At 42.3% G+C, this 23,430-nt stretch overlaps 2 protein-coding genes across 7 annotated transcripts in view; one reads left to right on the forward strand and one right to left on the reverse strand.

The window, feature by feature from the left end:
• Window positions 1-18,391, forward strand: part of IRAK1BP1 (interleukin 1 receptor associated kinase 1 binding protein 1) — a 46,778-nt gene extending 28,387 nt beyond the window's left edge. Inside the window, exons 3-5 of one of the 2 annotated variants that reach the window (XR_006577857.1) lie at window positions 1,587-1,717; window positions 2,770-3,092; window positions 16,348-18,391. Coding sequence is in view for 1 of the 2 variants with exons in the window: in XM_045009006.1 (XP_044864941.1) it covers window positions 1,587-1,717; window positions 2,770-3,040 (402 nt within the window). In the remaining variant the exon portion in view is untranslated. Of the gene's footprint in view, window positions 1-1,586; window positions 1,718-2,769; window positions 3,351-16,347 lie in introns of those variants that run through there. The other variant, XM_045009006.1, reaches the window with a different exon arrangement.
• LOC123365966 (F-box only protein 21-like) overlaps window positions 1-23,430 on the reverse strand; it is a 53,830-nt gene that overhangs the window by 22,001 nt on the left and 8,399 nt on the right. For 3 of the 5 annotated variants that reach the window (XM_045009008.1, XM_045009007.1, XM_045009010.1), the window contains exons 5-7: window positions 22,692-22,855; window positions 5,378-5,503; window positions 4,582-4,764 (exon numbers count right to left, since the gene is read on the reverse strand). In XM_045009008.1, the coding sequence (XP_044864943.1) occupies window positions 4,669-4,764; window positions 5,378-5,503; window positions 22,692-22,855 (386 nt within the window). In that variant the 3' untranslated portion in view covers window positions 4,582-4,668. Of the gene's footprint in view, window positions 1-3,764; window positions 4,765-5,377; window positions 5,504-22,691; window positions 22,856-23,430 lie in introns of those variants that run through there. The other 2 variants (XM_045009012.1, XM_045009011.1) reach the window with 2 other exon arrangements.

Here is a 23,430-nt window from a genome sequence, read left to right on the forward strand (position 1 = left end):
CCCAGCTGTTACTGTGTTTAAAGAGTCATGACCGCATACTAGCTTGGGCACCAGTGGTAGCTTCTTGGCGCCACTGTGCATTGAGTTAGTGCTATAGCAGGAGCACAGGGGGAGCCCTCAAAGCACACAGATACCAGAACTCTCACTGGTCCTGGGCCCACTCTATTTACATAAGTAGAGTTCTGTCTCTAACAACCTCTAAACAAATGAATCATTTGCAAATTGAGAGTCACATTAACCAGTATGTCTTTTGGATTCTTCCCAAAGTCATGCAAATGTAAAGTAGCTGTAAACCCTGTTTAACTGCATGGTTTTGGTGTACCAATAAATCTGCCTTTAAATGAATAAAGAAATTATTTAAGGTTGATAGTGCATATCATGTCATAAGATATATTGCATGGTAGCATTCTCTTTGTGTTTCTTGTTTAGTGTTTGTATGAAACTAATAGTTTTTAAAAAGACTAACGAAATTTCCAGACGAAAAGCTATGTTACAACTGAGTTAAGAGGATACATCAGTTACCTGAGGACAAAACGTTTTATCCTGTAGTGATGACACAGTGGGGAAGAAATATGAAAAAAAATCATGTCTTCAGCTTGGAAAAGAGGAGACTAAGGGGGGGCTATGATAGAGGTGTATAAAATCATGAGTGGTGTAGAGAAAGTCAATAAGGAAAAGTTATTTACTTGTTCCCATCATATAAGAACTAGGGGCCACCAAATGAAATTAATAGGCAGCAGATTTAAAACAAATAAAAGGAAGTTCTTCTTCACACAGCGCAGAGTCAACTTGTGGAACTCCTTGCCTGAGCAGGTTGTGAAGGCTAGGACTATAACAGCATTTAAAAGAGAACTAGATAAATTCATGGAGGTTAAGTCCTTTAATGGCTATTAGCCAGGATGGGTAAGGAATGGTATCCCTAGCCTCTGTTTGTCAGAAGGTGGAGATGGATGGCAGGAGAGGGATCACTTGATAGTTGCCTGTTAGGTTCACTCCCTCTGGGGTACCTGGTGTTGGCCACTGTCGGCAGACAGGATGCTGGGCTGGATGGACCCTTGGTCTGACCCAATATGGCCATTCTTATGTTCTTAAAATTTAATATTACTAAAAGATTAGTCACTAAACACTAAGTTTAGTCTTTTTGTAAGTGCATGTAAGAGTGCCTAGAATTACACTGCAATTTTCCTTCCTGCATATGCTCTTCACCCCATTTGCCTAGTTTTCTGAATAATCACTCATGAAGTAGTATTTGGCATCTGTACTTGCCTAAGCGGTCTTCAAAATGTAAGAATTAGGGATACATGGCTCGTGACATCTTAAGGACACGTTTTCTTTCTCCAAATTGCTAACATACCAAAAATTCTAGAGTTCCCCACAAAGAACATATTCTGAATCCATTATTTTAATTCTGCTGCAAAACAACAATCAGTTTACTGGAGGGCTGCGGGCATCTTCTAGGCAAGTAGTAGTGGAGGTATAGGGCTAATACCCTCAGTTGTTCTTGCATATCAGGTTTGCAATGTACCCTTGTAATTAAGTCGCTGAAAAGAAAGTCACTTTTCTTATCCACTTATGTTTACTAACAGGTCTGCATTACATTTAGTGATTTTGGAAAAATGCAGAACGTTTGCAACTTACTCGTTGAGAAACTGGGTAGTTCTGTTATCATCAGTCCACCTCACTTCTACCATACAGCAGAGGCTGTAGACACCCTTCGGTAAGTTCTCCCTCTCCTCTCCACAGAAATGCACAGCCTCAGGAAGCATTTACATAATACATAATCCACAGTGTTTAAAATGGGAAACAATAATAGTCTCCCTGTTGCCCACTCCTGCCTTATACTTAAAGGAAAATTCAAGAAACTTAAAGGTTATACATTTAGCTCGCAAATGGTAAAGCTTAATCTTTCATGGAGACTGCAGTGTTCTTGTATAAAGGCAGGAGGTAACAAGCTTTTCCATAATTTCAATAGGAAAAACAATCTGCTTTTAACATGCTCAATCAGCATATCTGGTTTTTCAATGGAGTTAAATCAAAACAAATTAATTTTAATTTGGGATTTGTATGGGAAGGTACAAGCATTTAACAGGCTCCATCCACTTCCCCAAGTGCTGCCGCTGTCCTTCCTTCTCTTAGCTGCTGACGACAAACTTTGAAATATACCTTTCTAAAGAAACTCCACTTCTATTACTTTGAGGAGAAAGAAAAACTTTCTAACATCAAAACATCCTCCCACAGCACCCCAGCCATAGAGGTAGAGTTAATTTGCCATGAAGGACATGAGACAAGCACTTAGTGGTTGATGAAGGAAGGTGCCTGGGGAGATTAACTACATTTATCTGTTCCTCTTCCCCTCGTTTTTCAATTCATTTTGAGATGAACTAAAAGAGCATTCAAAAGCCTGCTTTTCCCATTGATACCACCAAAAAACCCTTCTCCATCTCATTGGAAGTTCACACTCTTCAGATGGGCCTGGCTACATCCAAGAAACAAGTTCAGTCATCCACTGCTTAAAAAAATGTTGAAATTGCCACAGAGGTGTGGTTATGAGTAATATGTATTCTAAATATCTAGCCTTGAGTTTGTTAGCACACTGGAGTTTTCCCTCACAAGCCTCCTCCTCCACCTGCTCCCCATGTTTAACTATCAAGCATATGAGTAGGAAAGTAGATGTGTCTTGCATCTATGTAGTCACAAAAAATAATGATTTGGCAGGAGTTTCTGTGCTATGATTGGATCAGCTAAGCTCCCTTGCTTTTTACCTCCCAGGCGTCAAGTGTGTCTTGCTGCTGTTGGGAACACACGTCGAAAAGCTCAAGAGGTCTGTCGACTGTTCGGCCAGTCACTGGGAAAACCACTGCTTATCAGAGAAGAGGAAATGAAAGAATGGGAAGGACAAATAGACAGTCACCCATCCAACTCCTCAAACACACTGACTGTGCAGCAGAGAATCCAAAGTGCCACTATTTATGCTTCTTCAAAAATATTTGCTATTTTTGAGATAAAGGGACGAGAAAAGAGAAAAAACAAGCTTATCTAGAAGCATGTTAAAGCATTTTTCTTATTTGTCTCTGACAAATCTTGGAATAAATGTATGTACTTTAAAGTACAAATTTATTCAGTTTTTCAGACCTGTATCTTCCTCTGTAAATGATCAGGAAAAACTAGTTATAACATAGTTTTCCGCCCCACTTCCCCTCCAAAAAATAAGACCAGATTGTTCTCAGAACTACCTGGAGAGAGAAAAATAGTTTTATCATGGTTTTTCAAAGAAATTGAAGGTGGATACCCCAAGCTACACTGAAATAATTTCAGAGTGGTAGCCGTGTTAGTCTGTATCAGCAAAAAGAACGAGGAGTACTTGTGGCATCTTAGAGACTAACAAATTTATTTAAGCATAAGCTTTCATGGGCTAAAACCCACTTCATCGGATGCATGCAGTGGAAAATACTGTAGGAAGATATATATACACACAGAGGACATGAAAAAATGGGTGTTGCCATACTAACTATAATGAGAGTAATCAATTAAGGTGGGCTATTATCAGCAGGAGAAAAAAAAACTTTTGTAGTGATAATCAGGATGGCCCATTTCCAACAGTTGACAAGAAGGTGTGAGTAACAGGGGCGGGATTAGCATGGGGAAATAGTTTTTACTTTGTGTAATGACCCATCCACTCTGAGTCTTTATTCAAGCCTAATTTAATGGTGTCCAGTTTGCAAATTAATTCAAATTCTGCAGTTTCTCATTGGAGTCTGTTTTTAAATTTTTTTTGTTGGAGTACTGCAACTTTGAGGTCTGTAATCGAGTGACCAGGGAGGTTGAAGGAGGGCTCAAAGGCTTTATACAGACTTCATGCCATCGGTAGTATTCCTCCCCTTTCTCCCACCCTTATTTATAGTGAGTAGAGTTGGGCAGGACACCAGTAGGAAGCTCATGTGTACAGCTTTTTTGTATGCTAAAGTAAAAAGGCCTCAAGCACATTTATTTTATCTCTTACACCTGGAAAAAGACTGATTAAATATCAGGTTTCTTAGATATTAATTTGCGTCCTAAGAGTTGGTCTAAACATATTAAGCAAAGATAAGTAGCTCAGTGTACACTCCTTCAAAAAAGTACTGGTAGATATTCACATTATTTATTTCACAGATTTACATACTGCAAATATCTACAAGAACTTGTTAACATTTAGTCCCAGTTGGCCTCCATCTAGATCAGTGCCCTTCAACTAGATTGAATATATTACTTTTGAAGAAACAGTGCACGCTAGACTATTTAGCTTGCACAAAAAGCTAAAATATTTGATGTGCAGAACGTTTGGTGCTGCTAGTTGCAATGCAGCTATATTTAAAGCTTTCATCCCAAGCTAGTGAGAACTAAATTATTCATTGTCCTCAATTCACAATATTCTGATTATATATATAGACAGAGAGAGAATGTTTTACTTGAGTAACCTCAACATAATGCACTCAATATGTAATGCATTCAGTTCTAATGGAACTGAAATACGCCATTAACATATGTTTCATACAGAAGTTCAATTTTATTTCTTTAATGAAATAATTTACAAATCAGTTTTACCCTGGTTTCCATTTGTCCCAGTTTAAAAAAGGAATGTACTGTGCAGTTGTACATCAGATGCACAATTTACGTATAATGTTAAATACTTCAGTCATGAGGGTAGATTTTTCTCAACCACGGTTGCATAATGTATTTAGATCCATCATATCTACTGAAGTAAGTTGTCAGATCAGGATTGCGTATCTGCAGAAAGAATTTTACAAATTGATTGGTAACAACATTACTGAAAAAGTCTTGGTGGTTTAGCTGTACTGTAGCTATTAAGATTCGTTTTTTAAAAAACTCTTGAATAGCTGTTAGTTATTGTTTCTGTGGCACAAACTCAGTGAAGTTAAAACTTAGAAAAGCATGTACAAGTACACTGTATATATTTTAGTTTTTCAAGAGGTCAGAGCATTTTTACAAATAAGCCTCACTTCGTAGTAGTTAGAGATAAGACGACTAAGTGATTTGTCCAAATTGGACTGTCAGTAGAATCCAGAAACAAAGCCCATCTTTTGCAACACCTTGTTCACAACAGACACCAAATTGATATTTTAGAAAATCCCAAGGTCAAACAACTGGACCCTAGGAAAGTGAAAGTAGGCAGCACCTAAATAAGATTATTAGCATTCTATACCCATTGAAGATATGTATACAAAAAGTATAGCAATATCATTGCATTTTCACCTGTACAATTTATGTAACATTTGCATATCTGCTTTTCCTATGACAGTTATGTACCATATCAGAATGTTGACATATTTATTCTATATTGAGCGTAATAAGTTAAAATTACAAAGGACTTCACGCTTACAAAGAAAGATACTACCTCTAATCCCATAATAATTGTTATCTCCTCCTCAGGAATATAAGCTGTAGACTTGCCAAAGCTGTTGGTTTGGTTAATAAGAATTCGGTAGTGAGGAGTATCTCTTAGACCCTGTAAAAGAACAAATAAAAATAAGTCACAAGAAAGTATTCACATGAACATGCTATACTTCAGGAATAATTCCCTTAGACACAGACAAAGTCCTATCCCCCTAACATCTTAAATCAAAATTTAAGAAAAAAATAGAGAGTGCTGTAACAAGTTAGCCTTCTGGAAATACTTGACCTTTTACACAGGCAAACTGCTTTTATTTTGTGGCAAGTTTCATCATCATTAACTTCTATTTTACATTTAATATAGTTATACATTTCTTATTAAAACCATATGATAAAACCCTCCTTGGCATACCTGAAGCACTTCTGAAAAGTCAAGATCACAAAGGACAAAATCCTCAGACTTTGTTTAGTCCCATCTGTGCTGCCTCAAGTGGAGAAAAGGGGACTTAGAACTGCTAAGGAAAGAGAAATTTCTTACCTGACAATTTTCTGTTACCAGCTTCTCTCCAAATTCATTACTAATGGGCTACTGCCCCCCATCTATGCAATTCAGAGACAGTCCAGTGCTGTTGCTGGAAGCTTCAGGACTAATCTCCACCCTTCAGGCCACCAAAAGAGTTCTTCTACAGTTGTAGCAACCCATTATTAGCATTAAGACAACTTGAGATAATTTATTAAATTAACCTTAAGACATGTCTCACTTTAGAGAAAATTTTCAATTTATATTCTGGTCATTTCATAGAATCACAGAATATCAGGGTTGGAAGGGACATCAGGAGGTCATCTAGTCCAACCCCCTACTCAAAGCAGGACCAATCCCCAACTAAATCATCCCAGCCAGGGCTTCGTCAAGCCTGACCTTAAAAACCTCTAAGGAAGAAGATTCCATTACCTCCCTAGGTAACCCATTCCAGTGCTTCACCACCCTCCTAGTGAAAAAGTTTTTCCTAATATCCAACCTAAACCTCTCCCACTGCAACTTGAAACCATAACTCCTTGTTCTGTCATCTGGTACCACTGAGATCAGTCTAGATCCATCCTCTTTGGAACCCCCTTTCAGGTAGTTGAAGGCTGCAATCAAATCCCCCCTCACTCTTCTCTTCTGCAGACTAAACAATCCCAGTTCCCTCAGCCTCTCCTCATGTGCCCCAGACTGTTAGGGTGGGTTAAATTTGGAGAGAAGCTGCTAACAGAAAAATTATCTGGTAAGAAATTTCTCATTCTGTTGCACAGCTTTTCTCCTCATTTATTAGTAATGAGACGTAGAGAACAGTGAATCTCAGAAGTTGAGGGAGGAGGGAAAGGATAACCAGAGTTAATTATAGTAGAATAACAGGCAAGAATGAAAATCCCTATCCCTCCCCCCATATATAGTTTTATAAACTAAGAAGTTATGTGGGAACCAGCCCAGTAGCACATAGCCATGTTTCTACAGTGCTTGGTTGTAAGGTTCCAACTAAACATCGCGGAGAAACTTTTGTCTAGCTGAGACCACCAGCACTTTGTGATTATTATATTTGTATTACAATAGCCTATAGAGGTCCTGGTCCCATTTTGCTGGGCACTGTACAGAGACAGTCCTTGCCCCAAAAGAGCTTTCTCAGAGAAATGCTCTAGGAATTATTTTGGGGAAGTTCTGTGGTCTGTGTTATACAGGAGATCAGATACGAGATGATTACTGTAGTCCCTTCTTGCCTTGGAACCTGTGAATCTATGTTTCCTCTTGCACCAGAAACATAAATTTGACCAGATCAATGAATGAAATATCCTGGTTGAGTTCTAAATGGCTACCAAACTGTAGCAGAGGTTAATGGAGAATCCACGATGAACACTTCTATTTTGGTGCCCAGGCTGTTAACTATAGGTGTTCCTGGTCTAAGTCCCTGCTTCAAGCGATCTGGTGTTTTCTGCAGACACAATGTGGGATTCTTAGATATCTATCAAGTCCAAAATGCCATCTGGGCTAGTGGAGGACTAGGAAGAGGACTTCAACTCTTCCTTTTCCTCCTTTATATGAACCGTCTTGAAAGGTAGCAGATTATTTTCTGTCCATTGTCATAGAGAAACTTTGACCCCTGGTTACTCCCTGGTTTTGGACAGGACATAAACTCTTGCCTCAGTCATAAGCCAGCCTCTAATGGCAGGTAAAAGGAGACTTCCTCTGTGAGTCCTAAGAAAGCAGCAAAGAATCCTGTGGCACCTTATAGACTAACAGACGTTTTGCAGCATGAGCTTTCGTGGGTGAATACCCACTTCTTCGGATGCAAGTGGGTATTCACCCACGAAAGCTCATGCTGCAAAACGTCTGTTAGTCTATAAGGTGCCACAGGATTCTTTGCTGCTTTTACAGATCCAGACTAACACGGCTACCCCTCTGATATCTGTGAGTCCTGTAATTGAGGGGTTTCTTTTATCTTCTACTGATACAGTTGATACTGGCCACTGTCAGACAGGACACTGGATTTGATGGAGCACTGGTTCATAGAATCATAGAATCATAGAATCTCAGGGTTGGAAGGGACCTCAGGAGGTCATCTAGTCCAACCCCCTGCTCAAAGCAGGACCAAACCCAACTAAATCATCCCAGCCAGGGCTTTGTCAAGCCTGACCTTAAAAACCTCTAAGGAAGGAGATTCCACTACCTCCCTAGGTAACCCATTCCAGTTCTTCACCACCCTACTAGTGAAAAAGTTTTTCCTAATATCCAACCTAAACCTCCCCCTCTGCAACTTGAGACCATTACTCCTTGTTCTGTCATCTTCTACCACTGAGAACAGTCTAGATCCATCCTCTTTGGAACCCCCTTTCAGGTAGTTGAAAGCAGCTATCAAATCCCCCCTCATTCTTCTCTTCTGCAGACTAAACAATCCCAGTTCCCTCAGCCTCTCCTCATAAGTCATGTGCTCCAGCCCCCTAATCATTTTTGTTGCCCTCCGCTGGACTCTCTCCAATTTATCCACATCCTTCTTGTAGTGTGGGGCCCAAAACTGGACACAGTACTCCAAATGAGGCCTCACCAGTGCTGAGTAGAGGGGGATGATCACATCCCTCGATCTGCTGGAAATGCCCCTACTTATACAACCCAAAATGCCATTATCCTTCTTGGCAACAAGGGCACACTGTTGACTCATATTCAGCTTTTCGTCCACCGTAACCCCTAGGTCCTTTTCTGCAGAACTGCTACCCAGCCATTCGGTCCCTAGTCTGTAGCAGTGCATGGGATTCTTCCGTCCTAAGTGCAGGACTCTGCACTTGTCCTTGTTGAACCTCATCATATTTCTTTTGGCCCAATCCTCTAATTTGTCTAGGTCCCTCTGTATCCTATCCCTACCCTCCAGCGTATCAACCACTCCTCCCAGTTTAGTGTCATCTGCAAACTTGCTAAGGGTGCAGTCCACACCATCCTCCAGATCGTTAATGAAGATATTGAACAAAACCGGCCCCAGCACCGACCCTTGGGGCACTCCACTTGATACCGGCTGCCATCTAGACATGGAACCATTGATCACTACCCATTGAGCCCGACCATCTAGCCAGTTTTCTATCCACCTTACCGTCCATTCATCCAGCCCAGACTTCTTTAACTTGCTGGCAAGAATACTGTGGGAGACTGTATCAAAAGCTTTGCTAAAATCCAGAAATAGTACATCCACTGCTTTCCCCTCATCCACAGAGCCGGTTATCTCGTCATAGAAGGCAATTAGGTTAGTCAGGCATGACTTGCCCTTGGTGAATCCATGCTGACTGTTCCTGATCACTTTCCCCTCCTTTAAGTGGTTCAGGATTGATTCCTTGAGGACCTGTTCCATGATTTTTCCAGGGACTGAGGTGAGACTGACTGGCCTGTAGTTCCCTGGATCTTCCTTCTTCCCTTTTTTAAAGATGGGCACTACATTAGCTTTTTTCCAGTCATCCGGGACCTCCCCCGATCGCCATGATTTTTCAAAGATAATGGCCAATGGCTCTGCAATCTCATCGGCCAACTCCTTTAGCACCCTCGGATGCAGCGCATCCGGCCCCATGGACTTGTGCTCGTCCAGCTTTCCTAAATAGCCCCGAACTACTTCTTTCTCCACAGAGAGCTGGTCACCTCCTCCCCATACCGTGCTGCAGAGTGCAGCTGTCTGGGAGCTGACCTTGTCTGTGAAGACAGAGGCAAAAAAAGCATTGAGTACACTAGCTTTCTCCACATCCTCTGTCACTAGGTTCCCTCCCTCATTCAGCAAGGGGCCCACACTTTCCTTGACTTTCTTCCTGTTGCTAACATACCTAAAGAAACCCTTCTTGTTACTCCTAACATCTCCGGCTAGCTGCAACTCCAAGTGTGATTTGGCCTTCCTGATTTCACACCTGCATGCCTGAACAATACTTTTATACTCCTCCCTGGTTATTTGTCCAATCTTCCACTTCTTGTAAGCTGTTCTTTTGTGTTTAAGACGAGCAAGGATTTCACTGTTAAGCCAAGCTGGTCGCCTGCCATATTTACTTCTCTTCCTACACATCGGGATGGTTTGTTCCTGCAACCTCAATAAGGTTTCTTTGAAATACAGCCAGCTTTCCTCGACTCCTTTCCCCGTCATGTTATTCTCCCAAGGGACCTTGCCCATCAGTTCCCTGAGGGAGTCAAAGTCTGCTTTTCTGAAGTCCAGGGTCTCTGTTCTACTGCTTTCCCTTTTTCCTTGTGTCAGGATCCTGAACTCGACCATCTCATGGTCACTGCCCCCCAGGTTCCCATCCACTATTGCTTCCTCTACTATTTCTTCCCTGTTTGTGAGCAGCAGGTCAAGAAGAGCTTTTCCCCTAGTTGGTTCCTCCAGCACTTGCACCAGGAAATTGTCCCCTACACTTTCCAGAAACTTCCTAGATTGTCTGTGCACTGCTGTATTGCTCTCCCAGCAGATATTGGGGTGATTAAAGTCACCCATGAGAACCAGGGCCTGTGATCTAGCAACTTCTGTTAGTTGCTGGAAGAAAGCCTCGTCCACCTCATCCCCCTGGTCCGGTGGTCTGTAGCAGACTCCCACCACGACATTACCCTTGTTGTTCATACTTCTAAATTTAATCCAGAGACACTCAGGTTTTTCTGCAGTTTCATACTGGAGCTCTGAGCAGTCATACTGCTCTCTTACGTACAACGCAACTCCCCCACCTTTTCTGCCCTGCCTGTCCTTCCTGAACAGTTTATATCCATCCATGACAGTACTCCAATCATGTGAGTTATCCCACCAAGTCGCTGTTATTCCAATTACATCATAATTCCCTGACTGTGCCAGGACTTCTAGTTCTCCCTGCTTGTTCCCCAGGCTTCTTTCATTAGTGTATAGGCATTTAAGATAACCCGCTGATTGTCCCGCTTTCTTGGTCTGAGACAGGAGTCCTCCCCTCTTGTAATCTCCTGCTTGTGCTTCCTCCCGGTATCCCACATCCCCACTTACCTCGGGGCTTTGGTCTCCTTCCCACGGTGAACCTAGTTTAAAGCCCTCCTCACTAGGTTAGCCAGCCTGCTTGCAAAGATGCTCTTCCCTCTCTTCGTGAGGTGGAGCCCGTCTCTGCCTAGCAATCCTTCTTCTTGGAAGACCATCCCATTGTCAAAGAATCCAAACCCTTCTCTCCGACACCATCTGTGTAGCCATTCGTTGATTTCCACGATTTCAATCCTCTATAGCCATGTTTGTGGGTTGCTTTTTTAAAAAAAAAACAAAACAAACCCACACATCCTGATAGAGATGTCAAAACCAACTAAAGGAGATTTTGGAAGTTTGTCTTCCAAGTATGAAAACATCAAGTGAAAATTGGTTTTTCAGCATGCTTGTATTACCCACAAAGGGACATTCGGGCGTGATCTGAGAATGACACCTAATTTTGCACTGTGCAAAGTGCCTGGATCTTTGTCCTCAGCAGGAAATTTCTGCAGGTTCATTTTAAGAAACCCACTCAGGATTAAGCTGGTACATGGCACCAACAATCCTAGTCATTAGAAGTAATTGCCTACTGAGGACTCCTCAGGAAATGATTGATGCAATGAAGTTTTGGGTCTTCTCAAATCTTTACCGTTATGGTAAAATGACAGCCAAATCCATGTCTGTTTTGACTGCTGAGTGAGCAATTCTCTGCACTGGGAACAAAGTCTTCTCTTTATTTTGAAGAGCTGGTAGCTATGAATCCTTTCCAGCAGCAGTCCAGTTATGAATGGGTCATTTCTCTGGACAGGGTACCGATTGATTGGCATGTTTATGCCTGGGTATAGGTGTGTAACATGCAACCTGTTTCTTGCTGTTATTATTACCAGCCACTTAAGACTCTGGGTGTAGAGGGTGGGTCTGAAGGAAGAGTCTTTTTTACAAGAATTGTGACTTCTTGCACACAAATACTCTCTCTCTTTATCACGGTGAGGATTTTGTTGGTTTGCAGGAAAATCTAAGTTTCCTTGGGAACTTCTGCTCCAGATTTTTCCTTCTGACAGGGTAATGGTCCCTTCTTGGATACCCTTGATGTTAGTAGCAACAAAGAGATTGCTGTGCTGGCTTTGATAGTGAGGGTTGCGGCCTCTCTACAGTCTCAGCTACTAATTTATTTAATGTTTCCTCCAATAGCATTTCACCCATAAGTCTGAATGCACAAAATATCAGTTTAGGATGAGTGATGGCTATTCATCGGTGAAACATGGCTTCCTTATAACCACCAAGTTAGAATCCATTGCCAGGAAGGGCAGCGATGGTGTCCCTATCCTCTATTGCTAGAAGGAATAGGCAACAGGGGATGGAGCACTTGATGATGACCTGTTGTGTTCATTCCCTCTAAAGTACCTGGCACTGACCGCTGCAGAAGACAGGATACTGGGCTAGATGGACGTTTGGCCTGACCCACTGTGGCTATTCTTATGTTCTTAACCTGAAACATCTCACTCTAGTCAAGGATCAGACCCCTAGATAAATCACTTGTTTGCTATGAAATTGGCTTTCCTTACTAAATATATGAAAAATGTTTGGTGTACGTGAGGCTTCGAAATTACTGTGCAGTCTGTCATTACTCTTATGGTCTATGGGGTCTTTTGGAAATAAGTACCCTTCTGAAGTTGTGACTGTCTCTTTCACTGGTGGCACTACTGCTGCATCAACAGCAGGCTCCCAACATTTATGAAATTTCTTTGTATTTATATTAATATTTTAATTTAATATTTAGTTTAATTAGATGTCCTTGTTTTGATCTTATGATACTCTCAAAAGAGGCATCAATAGAAAACATCTCTAATAATGCTTAAAAAGGAAGATATTTTATTAATGAGTTTGCAAGCCATTGCCATTCTGTTCTGAGAAAGTCTTGTAGGTTGCTTTGGTGGTTTGTTGTTGCTCTTGGTGTTTGGTTTTGTTGTTGGGGCTTTTTTGTTTGGTTTTGTTGTTTTGATGTTTTTTGTACATAATGCACAAGTGGTACTTCTTCCCCTGGCTGTTTACAGGGCGAAGGTAGTATGCTATTCATCCTGGCATAGGGCCCACACAACAGAAGAGGAGTACTGGTAAACATACCAGATTGTGGAAGTAACTTGCTGGATGTTCCTGGAAGCCTGAAAGGCTATCAACCTGCTCCCCCAGGTTGGGTAGCACCCAATTAAGTATTACAGGAGCAACCCCTAGTACCACTCAAGGCTTTACTCAGTAAATCTGAATTATTTTGAAGATGGGAAGGGATTTCTCATGTACTCCTCTGTAATCCCGTGAATGTGCAGCTTTGTGGGGTGTAGAATCCTCATGTAAGCCTGTGTTCTAGTTACAGACTGCCTGAAGTGCCCCTACAGCAATGGTTCCCGAACTTTAACAACCTGCGAACCCCTTTCACTAAAATATCGAGTCTCACAAACCCCCTTCTAAAAATGAATATTTCCAGAGATTTTCTCCTTTACCTGAGTATAAATTATAAAAGCAGTGATCGTGGAAATAAAAATTTGTTTTTATGACATGCTTATTACACACTATTTATTATTTATCATTATAGTATTTTTATTACATTATGAAAATAGCAACACTCTTCCCAGCTCTCACTTTCGTAGCTTGTATCTAGGCTCCTCTGTTTCATCGAGGAGTATCAGATGTGAAACAGCATGAAGGTATTTAAGAAGCCAACTCAAAGAATTCCTCCTACACAAGCATTCAGGTCTTGAGCAGTCCAGGCAAACAACGCACGTTACAACAAAGCTTAAACTTGTTCTTCATAATAATTTTATAAACAATACTAGCTGCCTATTTAATTTTAAAAACAGCAAAAAATATCCACCTCCCTTTCCATTTCTTATAAGGAATCTTGAAGTTTAAATCTCCTCAGTGTGACAGAGATGCTTGATTTGATCTGCTTAGCTCTTGGAAATCCAGGGGCTGTGGGCTGCTGGCCCCATGCTGCCCAGGGTTCCTAGGGAAAGCTCTGGCCGCCATTAGGGAATTTTTTCCCAAGAACGCCCTAACACAAACCCCAGTTTGGGAACCATTGCCCTACAGCTTTAATGTGGAGCCACCTTGTGGAGCTGGGAAGACAGACCCCTTTCCCTGGCAGAGCAGGGGTTTATGGCTGATGATCAGAAAAAACACTGCTGCCTCAAATCTCAGCCCCTTTCCCTGGCACAGCGAGGGTCCTTGGGCTGAAAGCCACTGGTACAATTTGCATTAACTGCAACCTGAGGCAGGGCTGCACAGGACCAGGTTTCTCTGCAGGATGGAGGACGGGTATGGAGCATGATACAGAGCACTGAAAGACTCGATGTAGGAGAAAAACACCAGCAAACACTCCCTTGGGAGGAGAAGGCAAAAGAAGGGTTAGACACCTGATTTTCACCCCACTTGTTCATTAAAAATACTAATTACTGCCTTGCAAAGGACACACTCACTTTTGCTTCTCTGGAACCCAAGACTCTAGAATTTGCAGAATTTACACAAGTGTCATGAGAATCCACTGACTCTCAATGGGAGGAACAGGAAAGGAAAACGTATAGAAGCTCTACTTCTTTCCCCAGGGAGCTGAGGCCCCATGTCAGTGTGTGTGTGTGGGGGGGGGGAGAGCAGCGGAAAAACTACTTAGATCCTTTCAGGGAGTTTTCCCTTCCAGCCCCAGGTCTGTTGTGGGACTTACTCCCTGAACAGGCCCAATAGCTTTCTCCTCATCCTTAGACTCTCTCCCTGAAAGCTCAGTAACTCTGGACTGGGCTTTTCTGTGTTGGAGTTGTGGCTTCTCAAGGCAGTGTGGGGACCCAACATACCAGTCCGACTCTGAGCCCTATACCCTAGCAGTGCGAGGGTCATCTAGCTGGGAACAGGCAGGGCATAATTCACCCTCTGTAGAGCCTGTAAATGCTGCCTCACATAGGGAACCCCACTTAGAATTAAGACAGGTGTTTGCAGGACAGCTCATATCAGGCCTGAGTAAGGGCAGAGTCTGGCAGGGAGGCACCGCATTGGCAGATCCAGGTGGTTGAAACCACTACGCTGCTACTTACCTGGTCTTGGGTGGGAAGTAGGGGGAGGAAGATTACAAGTTGCAACTCTACAAAAACAAAAATAAAGGGCCAGGCAAAATGGTTGAGAGAAACTGCCACCAACTTTTTGCAACACTAGAGAGAGAAAATCTGGTGGCCTGAGCTGAAGGGTGGAGCTTAGTCCTGGAGTCTCTAGCAACAATACTGAAGAGCTGAATTCCATTGGTGGGGTCATTAACCCGTTAGTTAAAAATGGGAGAAGCTATAGAACAGAAGCATATGATGGCATAAAGCTGGTACAGCCAACTTTGCGCCACCAACTCCCTCCTTCATGGTGTGTAAAAGGAAGGGGCAAGGCAAGAACACACTATTTTCCTCCAGTGATTGTGGTTCCAGTCCTGGGCATACATTTAGAGCATCCAGCTCAGATCCCAGCCTGCCCATGGTCATGGAGGCAGAAAGGTGGGTTATTTGTATTATCTTAGTATCTAGGAGTACCATTCATGAAGCAGGACCCCATTGCACTAGGCTGTCCTTGCCCAAAAGACCTTACAATCTAAGTATAAGATGGGTGCAGACAGGAAGTACAAGAAACAATGAGATGGTATTATTGGTCAACATGATCGGCTGCTGGTGCACTAATACACACCTAATCCTTGTCAAGTTTTTGGTAGACATCATCGCAAAAGAGATTTTTAAGGAGATTTTTAAGGATGATGATGAGGTACCTTTGTGGATGTTTACAGCGAGGTCCTCCCAAGTGTGAAGGGCAGCATAGATGAATGAAGGTGCATATTTGAAAGTTTAACCAGTGGGAAATGGAGCATGGCATTATAAGGCTGATTGGAGGCAGGAGTCGACATCTTGATAGTGAATGAGAAATGATAGGTTATGAGGGACCTTAAAAGTGAAGACAAGTAGCTATGTTTGAAGCAACAGAAAAGGAGAGGCAGAGAAGGGATTAAGAGAGAGGTGATATGGTCAAAGGGACAGGCTAGGAGAACGATCTTTGCAGCAGCATTCTAAATGGATACGAGTGGGACAAGATTGCCTAGAGAAAAGGATGTTGCAGCACTGTGGACAGATAGGAAAGGTCATATCTTAGGTATGTTATGCAGAAAGAACCTGCAAGATTTAGATACATGTAGCCTTGATGTGTGGACCTACAGAAGTCTGAGTCAGATGATGCCCCATTTATGGGACTGGGTGACAAGCAGACTGGGGGCTGTTTTCCATAATGATTGAGAAAGGGGAGGTAGTGGGAAGGATTGGAGGGTAAGATTAGCAGCTCTGTTTTAGCCACGTTGAGCTTGAGTTGACAGCTTGACATCCACAAAGAGATGTCCGAGACAGGCAAAGTTTTAATTTGGACAGAAAGACAGGTCTGGAGTAGAGAGGTAGATCTGTGAGTCATCAGCACTAAAATTTTTTGTTTACAGATGACATTACCCAGCAATGAAGTGTAGAGGGAGAAGACAAGGGACCAAGGAATCTGGAGAAAGAGAGCCCTGTGGACCCCCCGCCCCAAAGTTGGAAGGAGGATGAGGACACTGAAAAAATGATTAGAGAAACAAATGGAGAACCAGGAGGACAGTTACAGAAACCAGGGTATGACAAGGTTTCAAGATGAACAATACAGTTGACCATGTTGAAAGCAGCTGGCAGGCAAAGGAGAATGAGGAAGGAGTACTCATTCCTAGCCAAAGCTCAGGATAGGTCATAAAAGACTTTGTTGTGAGTGATTTCAGTGGAGTGCAAGAGGCAGAAGCCAGATTGGAGAGGGTCTAGGATAGACTGGGGTGATAGAAACTCCAGAGAGTGCATTCAGTGAGCTTAGAGATGAAAGCTATAAGGGGAATTGGCAGTAGTAGGCCAAAGTGTGTGTTTTCAAAATGGGAGAGACTTGTGCATGCTTGTATTGTGAGGGGAAAGAGACAGAGGAAAGTGGAGGCTAAGGAGAAAAAGAAGGAAGGAGATGGGAGTGGGTATGAGAGAGATCAGGAAATGAGAGGGAGTGACTGGGGCAAGTGGAGGAGAGCAGCTGAGATATTTCTGCATCTGTGACAGGGGAGATGGAGGAGAGAGTTGTAGGAGGGGAAGGGGAAAGAGAAGACATGTCAGGCGAAGGGGGAAAATCACTTTGTATTTTGCCAGTTTTCTCTTGGAGGAAAACTGGCAAGATACTGTGTGGAAAGAGGAGTGTGTCAAAGATGGCAAAGAGACCGCTGGGATTACAGACATGAGATTCAATTAAGTTGGAGAAGTAGAGTTGTTTAGCATGGAAGAACTGAAGGAGGAGAGAATACATTTGTTATGGAGGAAGCCTGGTCACAGGATTTGAGCCAGAGATGCTCCACTGTAAGAGAGCAGAGGTGGAGGAAGTGAATGTTGAGGGTGACCCAGGGCTGGGAGTTGGCAGGGTGGACCTTGTGCTGGAAGAGAGGGGCAAAAGAGTTGAGGATAAAGAAGAATGAAGCATGAAGAAAACAACTAAATCAATGGAAGAAAGGAAAGAGAGCACTGATGGACTGGAGGTCATGGAAAGGCCGAGTGACAGGGCATGGGATAAGGACTGCTGGGAAATATTGAAAGAGACCCAAGTGATGGTTGGAGAGGGGGAACTCAGCAACAGAGATTAGAGAGAGAGCAGTGTTTTGTGAAGACCAAGTCAAGTGAATGACCCTTTTGATGAGCAGGAGAGTCAAACCAGGGCTGCAGATCAAATGAAAAGGTGAGGGCGAGAAGACATGGCTAGGGGTCGAATGGTCATCAACATGAAAGTTGATATCACTGAGGAGGAATGTGGATGACTGTGAGGAGAGGAAGAGCAAGAGACAGGAGTCACAAGCAGAAAGGAAGACTGAGGAGGAGGAGTTGGGGGAACGGTAGATGACAGCTGCATGGAAGGAGAGAAGAGTCGGATGCTGTGCTTTCAAAAGTGGGAAGGGGGAGGGGTTAGAAATGGCAGAAAAGGGAGAGGAGAAGCCCAACAGCACCACCATGGTCTGATCTAGGGTGGGGAATATGACGACAGGAGAGGTCTCCATAAGAGACCTGCAGAGGCAGTGTCAGATGAAGGGATCCAGGTCTCTGCAAGAGCCAAGAACTGGAGGAAGTCAGATACAAAGAACTAGAGATGGAGTGGGTGTTCCAGAGACAGCAAGACAAGTGGAAGGAGGGGGTGGTGTAAGGTTAAGAATAGTGGCACAAGAAGGGCAGAGCTGATGGCAGAGATGGAGAAGGTGGGATGGAAGGGAGGGTCAGGATTGGGGCAAATGTTATCAGAGGTAAGGAGGATGTGGGACCTAGATTTGTGCTGCGAGGGAAAGAGGAACAGGTAGAAATGGTAGCAACTGTAGAGGGGTAAGGGAAACCAGAAAGAGGATATGGAACCAGAGGAGGAAAGGAGGATGACAGATACTGTGAGGCAGAAGAGGGTAAGGTGAAAGCCAGGGTCAGTGTCAGGTGGACAAGATTACAATTTAAAAAAAAAACAGGTCTGAAAGTTTGCTGTCTGCCTGGTGCCAAGTCCCTGCAGTTTGGGCAAAGTGTTATGGGCAGAGCTCCCCAATTACAGTGCTCTTTGGCGTAAAATCATCTTTGTCTCCCTGCCACCTGAACTTTGCAGAATGTGAGCTCAGTGCAGCTGAACATCAAACCCACAGAATCCATAGTGTTGCACTATTACAGCAACACTATCACCTTAAATTTGACCACCCATTTCAGAATAAACCAGAAGACTCAGGCTGTATAAAAGTTTGAATAGAAATGTTTCACAATATTAAGAATTCCAACAAAAACAGTTTTGAAACCCGAACAGTGTAGCGCTTAAAATGAAACTGAATAAACACAATCTATTCTTGGACAATGAAGACAGTTTCAGATTAGCTGTAAGCAGTGATAGGTAAATTGGATTTGAAAAATTCTCAGTCCTAATAATCAGTAACACAAGGAAACAGGTCACAACATGTTAAGCTGACACTGTTCCTTTAAATACACTGCAGTGTATTAAAGAAAGGAATTGTAATTCATTAGTGTGTCATGACATCCATAACTATTGAAGTTTAAACAATAAATACTGCCGCAGCATGCTCCGCTCTGGTGGCAGACAAAAAAGAGTAGAGGGACTGTTATCTGTGCAGATCATGGAAACAGGATTCAGTGTATCAAATTTTGAATTAAATGTGTGAATTATGTGGTTGAGCTATATTTCCACTTCTGCAATCAGAGTTCCACAATTCAATTATTTATTTTTGTGATTTCAGTAAGTAAGTTTAAAATATACCAAATCTCCCAAAAGACTCATTTATTCCTCTTTTTGTTGTGAAATACTAGGTTAAAAGTGAAAGCTAGAAAATAGTCCGAATTTTTCTGAATATCAGCATCTTAAAGAATTCTGAGCAACCCTATTTCCTCATGTTCTAAGGTACAGACTGCATAGATAGGTCTAGGCTGATATAAGTAAGGATTTCATCACCAGCAAAATTTAGCTACTTGTTTGGCTACGATACTCAAGACAGCCAGCCTTATCCCATGTCAAGAGTTGTGCTGCTTTCCTAAAAAAGCTAGCAAGTAATTCTGTCCTTGTCTTCTCCCCTTTTTCCACACCCAGCACAACTCTTCCCCTTACCCCCATCCTCAAACAAAAAGCAGCACAGAACCAGCACGTCTCTGCACCACAGTGCACTGCCGGAGGAAATTAGACGTAACACAACATGGATATTAGCAGCACAAAACTATTTCTATTTAATATTTGACTGTTTCACAGCCTCAAAACCAGTGCTACTGTCAAAAGAGTGGGATATGTCCAAAGAAGGGTGTTCTCCCTTCTTCCTGCACCCCGTCCTTTTTTTTTTTTTATAAAGTGATCCATTACAAAATAAACTTTGTGCCAGTTCTACATGAAGTGTCAAACATCCTTATGATGTTGTGATCTCTAATACTAATATTCAGATCCGTACTCGTGTGAATTCTCAGTAGTTTTCTTTTACTTCATTTTAAATCCCTTGGTTTTTACTGAAGTCAGCTGTCATACATTCTTAGTTACTCTTTCACAGTTATGCTGATTGATTTAAAACTCCCCTCCCCCCCACACACGCACTTTTAAGAAGAAAGGCATCAACAAATTACTATGGTTTAAAACTGACAACAGCTATCTCTTACATAATGGTTTTCATCAGTAGATCTCAAAGTGCTTTATAAAGGACATTGATATATGGAAACTGAGGCAAAGAGTAATTGGCCCAGGTTAGTAGTAGCAGAGCTGGAACTAGGACTCAGGTCCTCTAGAGTCCTAGTCAAGTGCTTGATCCTCCAGGTCAGTGGTCCCCAACACGGTGCCTGCAGGCGCAATGGTGCCCGCCGGGGCATTTATGTGCACCCACCTAGTGCTCAGCAGGGGAAAGAAACCACGGCCCTGCGGTTGCTGGGGACAGAACTCCAGGGCTGCGGGCGCCGGTGCTCTGTGTCCCCAGCAGGTGCGGGGCTGCGGCTTCTTCCGGCCCTGCGCCTGCCGGGGACAGAGAACTCCAGGACTGCAGGTGCTGGTGCTCTCTGTCCCTGGCAGGCACGGGGCCCACCTAGTGCCCAGCAGGGGAGAGATGCCAAGGCCCCCCCCTCTGCTGGGGACAGAGTACTCCGGGGTTGCAGGCTGTGCAGCTTCTCTCAGGCTTCTCCCTGCACTGCCCAGAACTGCCGCCAAAAAACAAACAAACAAACAAACAAAAAAAACCACTCCGCCTCTGCAGAATGGACCGAATGCTGCCCTGTAGCATATGCTGAAACAGGCACCTGCTTGCTCCACTCGTGTCTGGAGCCAGCCCTGTCTGAGAGTATTCTTCCTGCACTGATACTGCTGTTTTCTTGTGCTTTGAAATTTTTTTTTTTTTTTTAACATTTTGCTCCAAAATGAGTGGTTCAAATAAGAGACAACGTACGTATTATTTCAACCCAGAGTGGGAAGAATATTAAATATGATGTTTTTCATATTATTTAAAGTACAAATACAAAATAAGCCTTGAAAAATTGTTGGCACCTGCCACACTCTTCTGAAAACATGAATGCGCTACTGGCCACAAAAAAAGGTTGGAGACCACTGCTCCAGGTCATATTACTTACACTAGGAAAGCATATTTATGTAGCTTGAGTACGTAATGTCAAGATGACTTCATTACTCTTAATGAAAGCAAATAGTAGTTATAGAATCAAAGAACCCCAGGGTTTAGAAGGGACCACAAGGGTCAACTAGTCTAATTCCCTGCCAAGATGCAGGATTGATTGTATCTAAATTATCCAAGACAGATGGCTATCCAGCCTCCCTTTGAAAATCTCCAGTGAAGGAGCTTCCACAACCTCCCTAGGCAGTCTGTTCCATTGTCCCACCGTTTCTACAGTTAGGAAGGTTTTTTTGAGATTTAATCTAAATCTGCTATACTATACTATACTTTGAACCTATTGCCTCTTGTCCTGCCCTCTGTGGCAAGACAGAACAATATTCCTCCATTTTTTTATGGCAGTTTTTCAAGAATTTGAAGACCACTATCATGGCCCCCCCTTAATGTCCTCTTTTCCAAATTAAACATACCTAGTTCCTTCAGTCTTTGCTCATATGGCTTGAATTCCATCCCTTTAATCATCTTTGTTGCCTCTGGATTCTTTCCAGTTTCTCTCATCATTGGTGACCTACATTGGTGACCTACTCCAGCTGAGGCCTAACCAACGCCGAGTAGAGCAGTACTATCACCTCTCATGACTTGCATGCTATGCCTCTGTTAATGCAACCTAAAATTGCATTTAAAAAAATTTTTTTTTTGCAACAGCATCACGTTGCTGACTCATGTTGAGGTTGTGATCCACCACAACTCCCAGATCCTTCTCAGCAGTGCCATTCTGTATTTGTGCATTTGGTTTTTCTTCCCTAAGTCCTTTCATTTGTTTTTATTGAATTTCATTTTGTTGTCTATAGCCCAGTTCTCCAATTTATCAAGACCCCTCTGAATTTTAGCGCTATCCTCCAAAGTGTTTGCAAACCTCCCTTACCCCCTCCCCCCCACCAGCTTTGTGTCATCTGAAAATTTGATCAGTAAGCTTTCCGCTCCTAAATCCAGGTAATTAATAAAGATGTTAAATACCGGACCCAGAACAGATCCCTGTAGAACCCCACTTGAGATGTCCCTCCAATCTGACATCGTTCCATTAATCGTTATTATTTATTTGAGGTCGTTTAACCAATTATGTGTCCACTTAATGGTAGTTTGCCAAATTATGCAGGCTTCCTTCCTCTAACTATTCAAACAAAATCAGGGAGAAATATGTGTTTCAAAATAGTCAGATATTGGAGAAGCATACCTCTGTTATGTTATGCTCTCCAAGCAGCTTTTAAAATTTGATTAATTCTATTGGAAAATACTGATGTTGGAGCCCAGTGGGTTTGCCATCTAATCTGTAGGGATTTTATAATGGATTTTCCTACCATTCCATGATGGCATCTGCTGCTTTTGTCTTTCCCTTTCTTTTGCTATTTAGCCATCACTCTGGCACTAGACCAATAGCTACCTAGGAAGTTGCTAAACGTTCTATACATCTGATAGTAGGAACTACTACAATGGCTTTAGTCTTCCCTGACTTGCATAAATGTCCTAACCAGTGTTCATTTCTGGAGTCTGGCTTTCAGACACTTTCATGGAGGTAGAAAGTCACAGTATATAAAAAAGGGAGGCTAGGAATAAGTTATCTGAATTATTTTGTATAAATATTAATAAAGCAAGATTAAATACTTTCAGACCTGTTTATCTGGAGGATATTTGTGCTGCAGCCATTCTTCTGGAGCTCTAGCTTTTACGTCCCAGCCAACAATGACTCCTGAATAGCCAAATCTTCTGTGTACTATCACCTGTCCCACATTAAACTGAACAGATTCTGGCTTTGGACTGTGAATGTGAGTTGATTCTAGTAAAACAAGAAAACAGATTTATCAAGGAAAAAGTGTTTGATCAAGTACAATAGCAAACATTTAATAGACTTTACTCTGTTGGACATCCAGTGGCAAACAAATAGATTATTAAAGTAATCTAATTGCCCAAAGTAAAACTGGGAGTATGAAGACCTACAGTCTTTAGCACAAACAGCTCGTTTGCTGTTAAAACCAAACAGCATTTGTTCAGGATGTTATAATATTTCATAAATATTCATTTATATTTTATGTTGTATCCTGGAATTAAATTAATGGGATTTGGGAAATCATCAAGACAAAAATAAATATGTTGACAAGTATTTGTTTTCTTCAGTCTTAATTAATGCAATATTTTACAGTACTACAGAGTACTCAGTACTCAGACTCCATAGTTGAGGCTATATGAGTTTATCTATTTTGTGTTTAATTGTGACCCTCTCCTTTCTAACTGAAAACAAACAAAGCTGCTTTCTACCTGAATTTTTTCCATTCAATCTCTGTTCAGAGGTGATTTTTGAAGAAAATAAGAGCTATTTGAGTTTGAAGACTGATAAAATGGTACCTTTTCTCT

Source organism: Mauremys mutica, chromosome 3 (genome assembly GCF_020497125.1).
Source record: "Mauremys mutica isolate MM-2020 ecotype Southern chromosome 3, ASM2049712v1, whole genome shotgun sequence".
Lineage (NCBI taxonomy): Eukaryota > Metazoa > Chordata > Testudines > Geoemydidae > Mauremys > Mauremys mutica.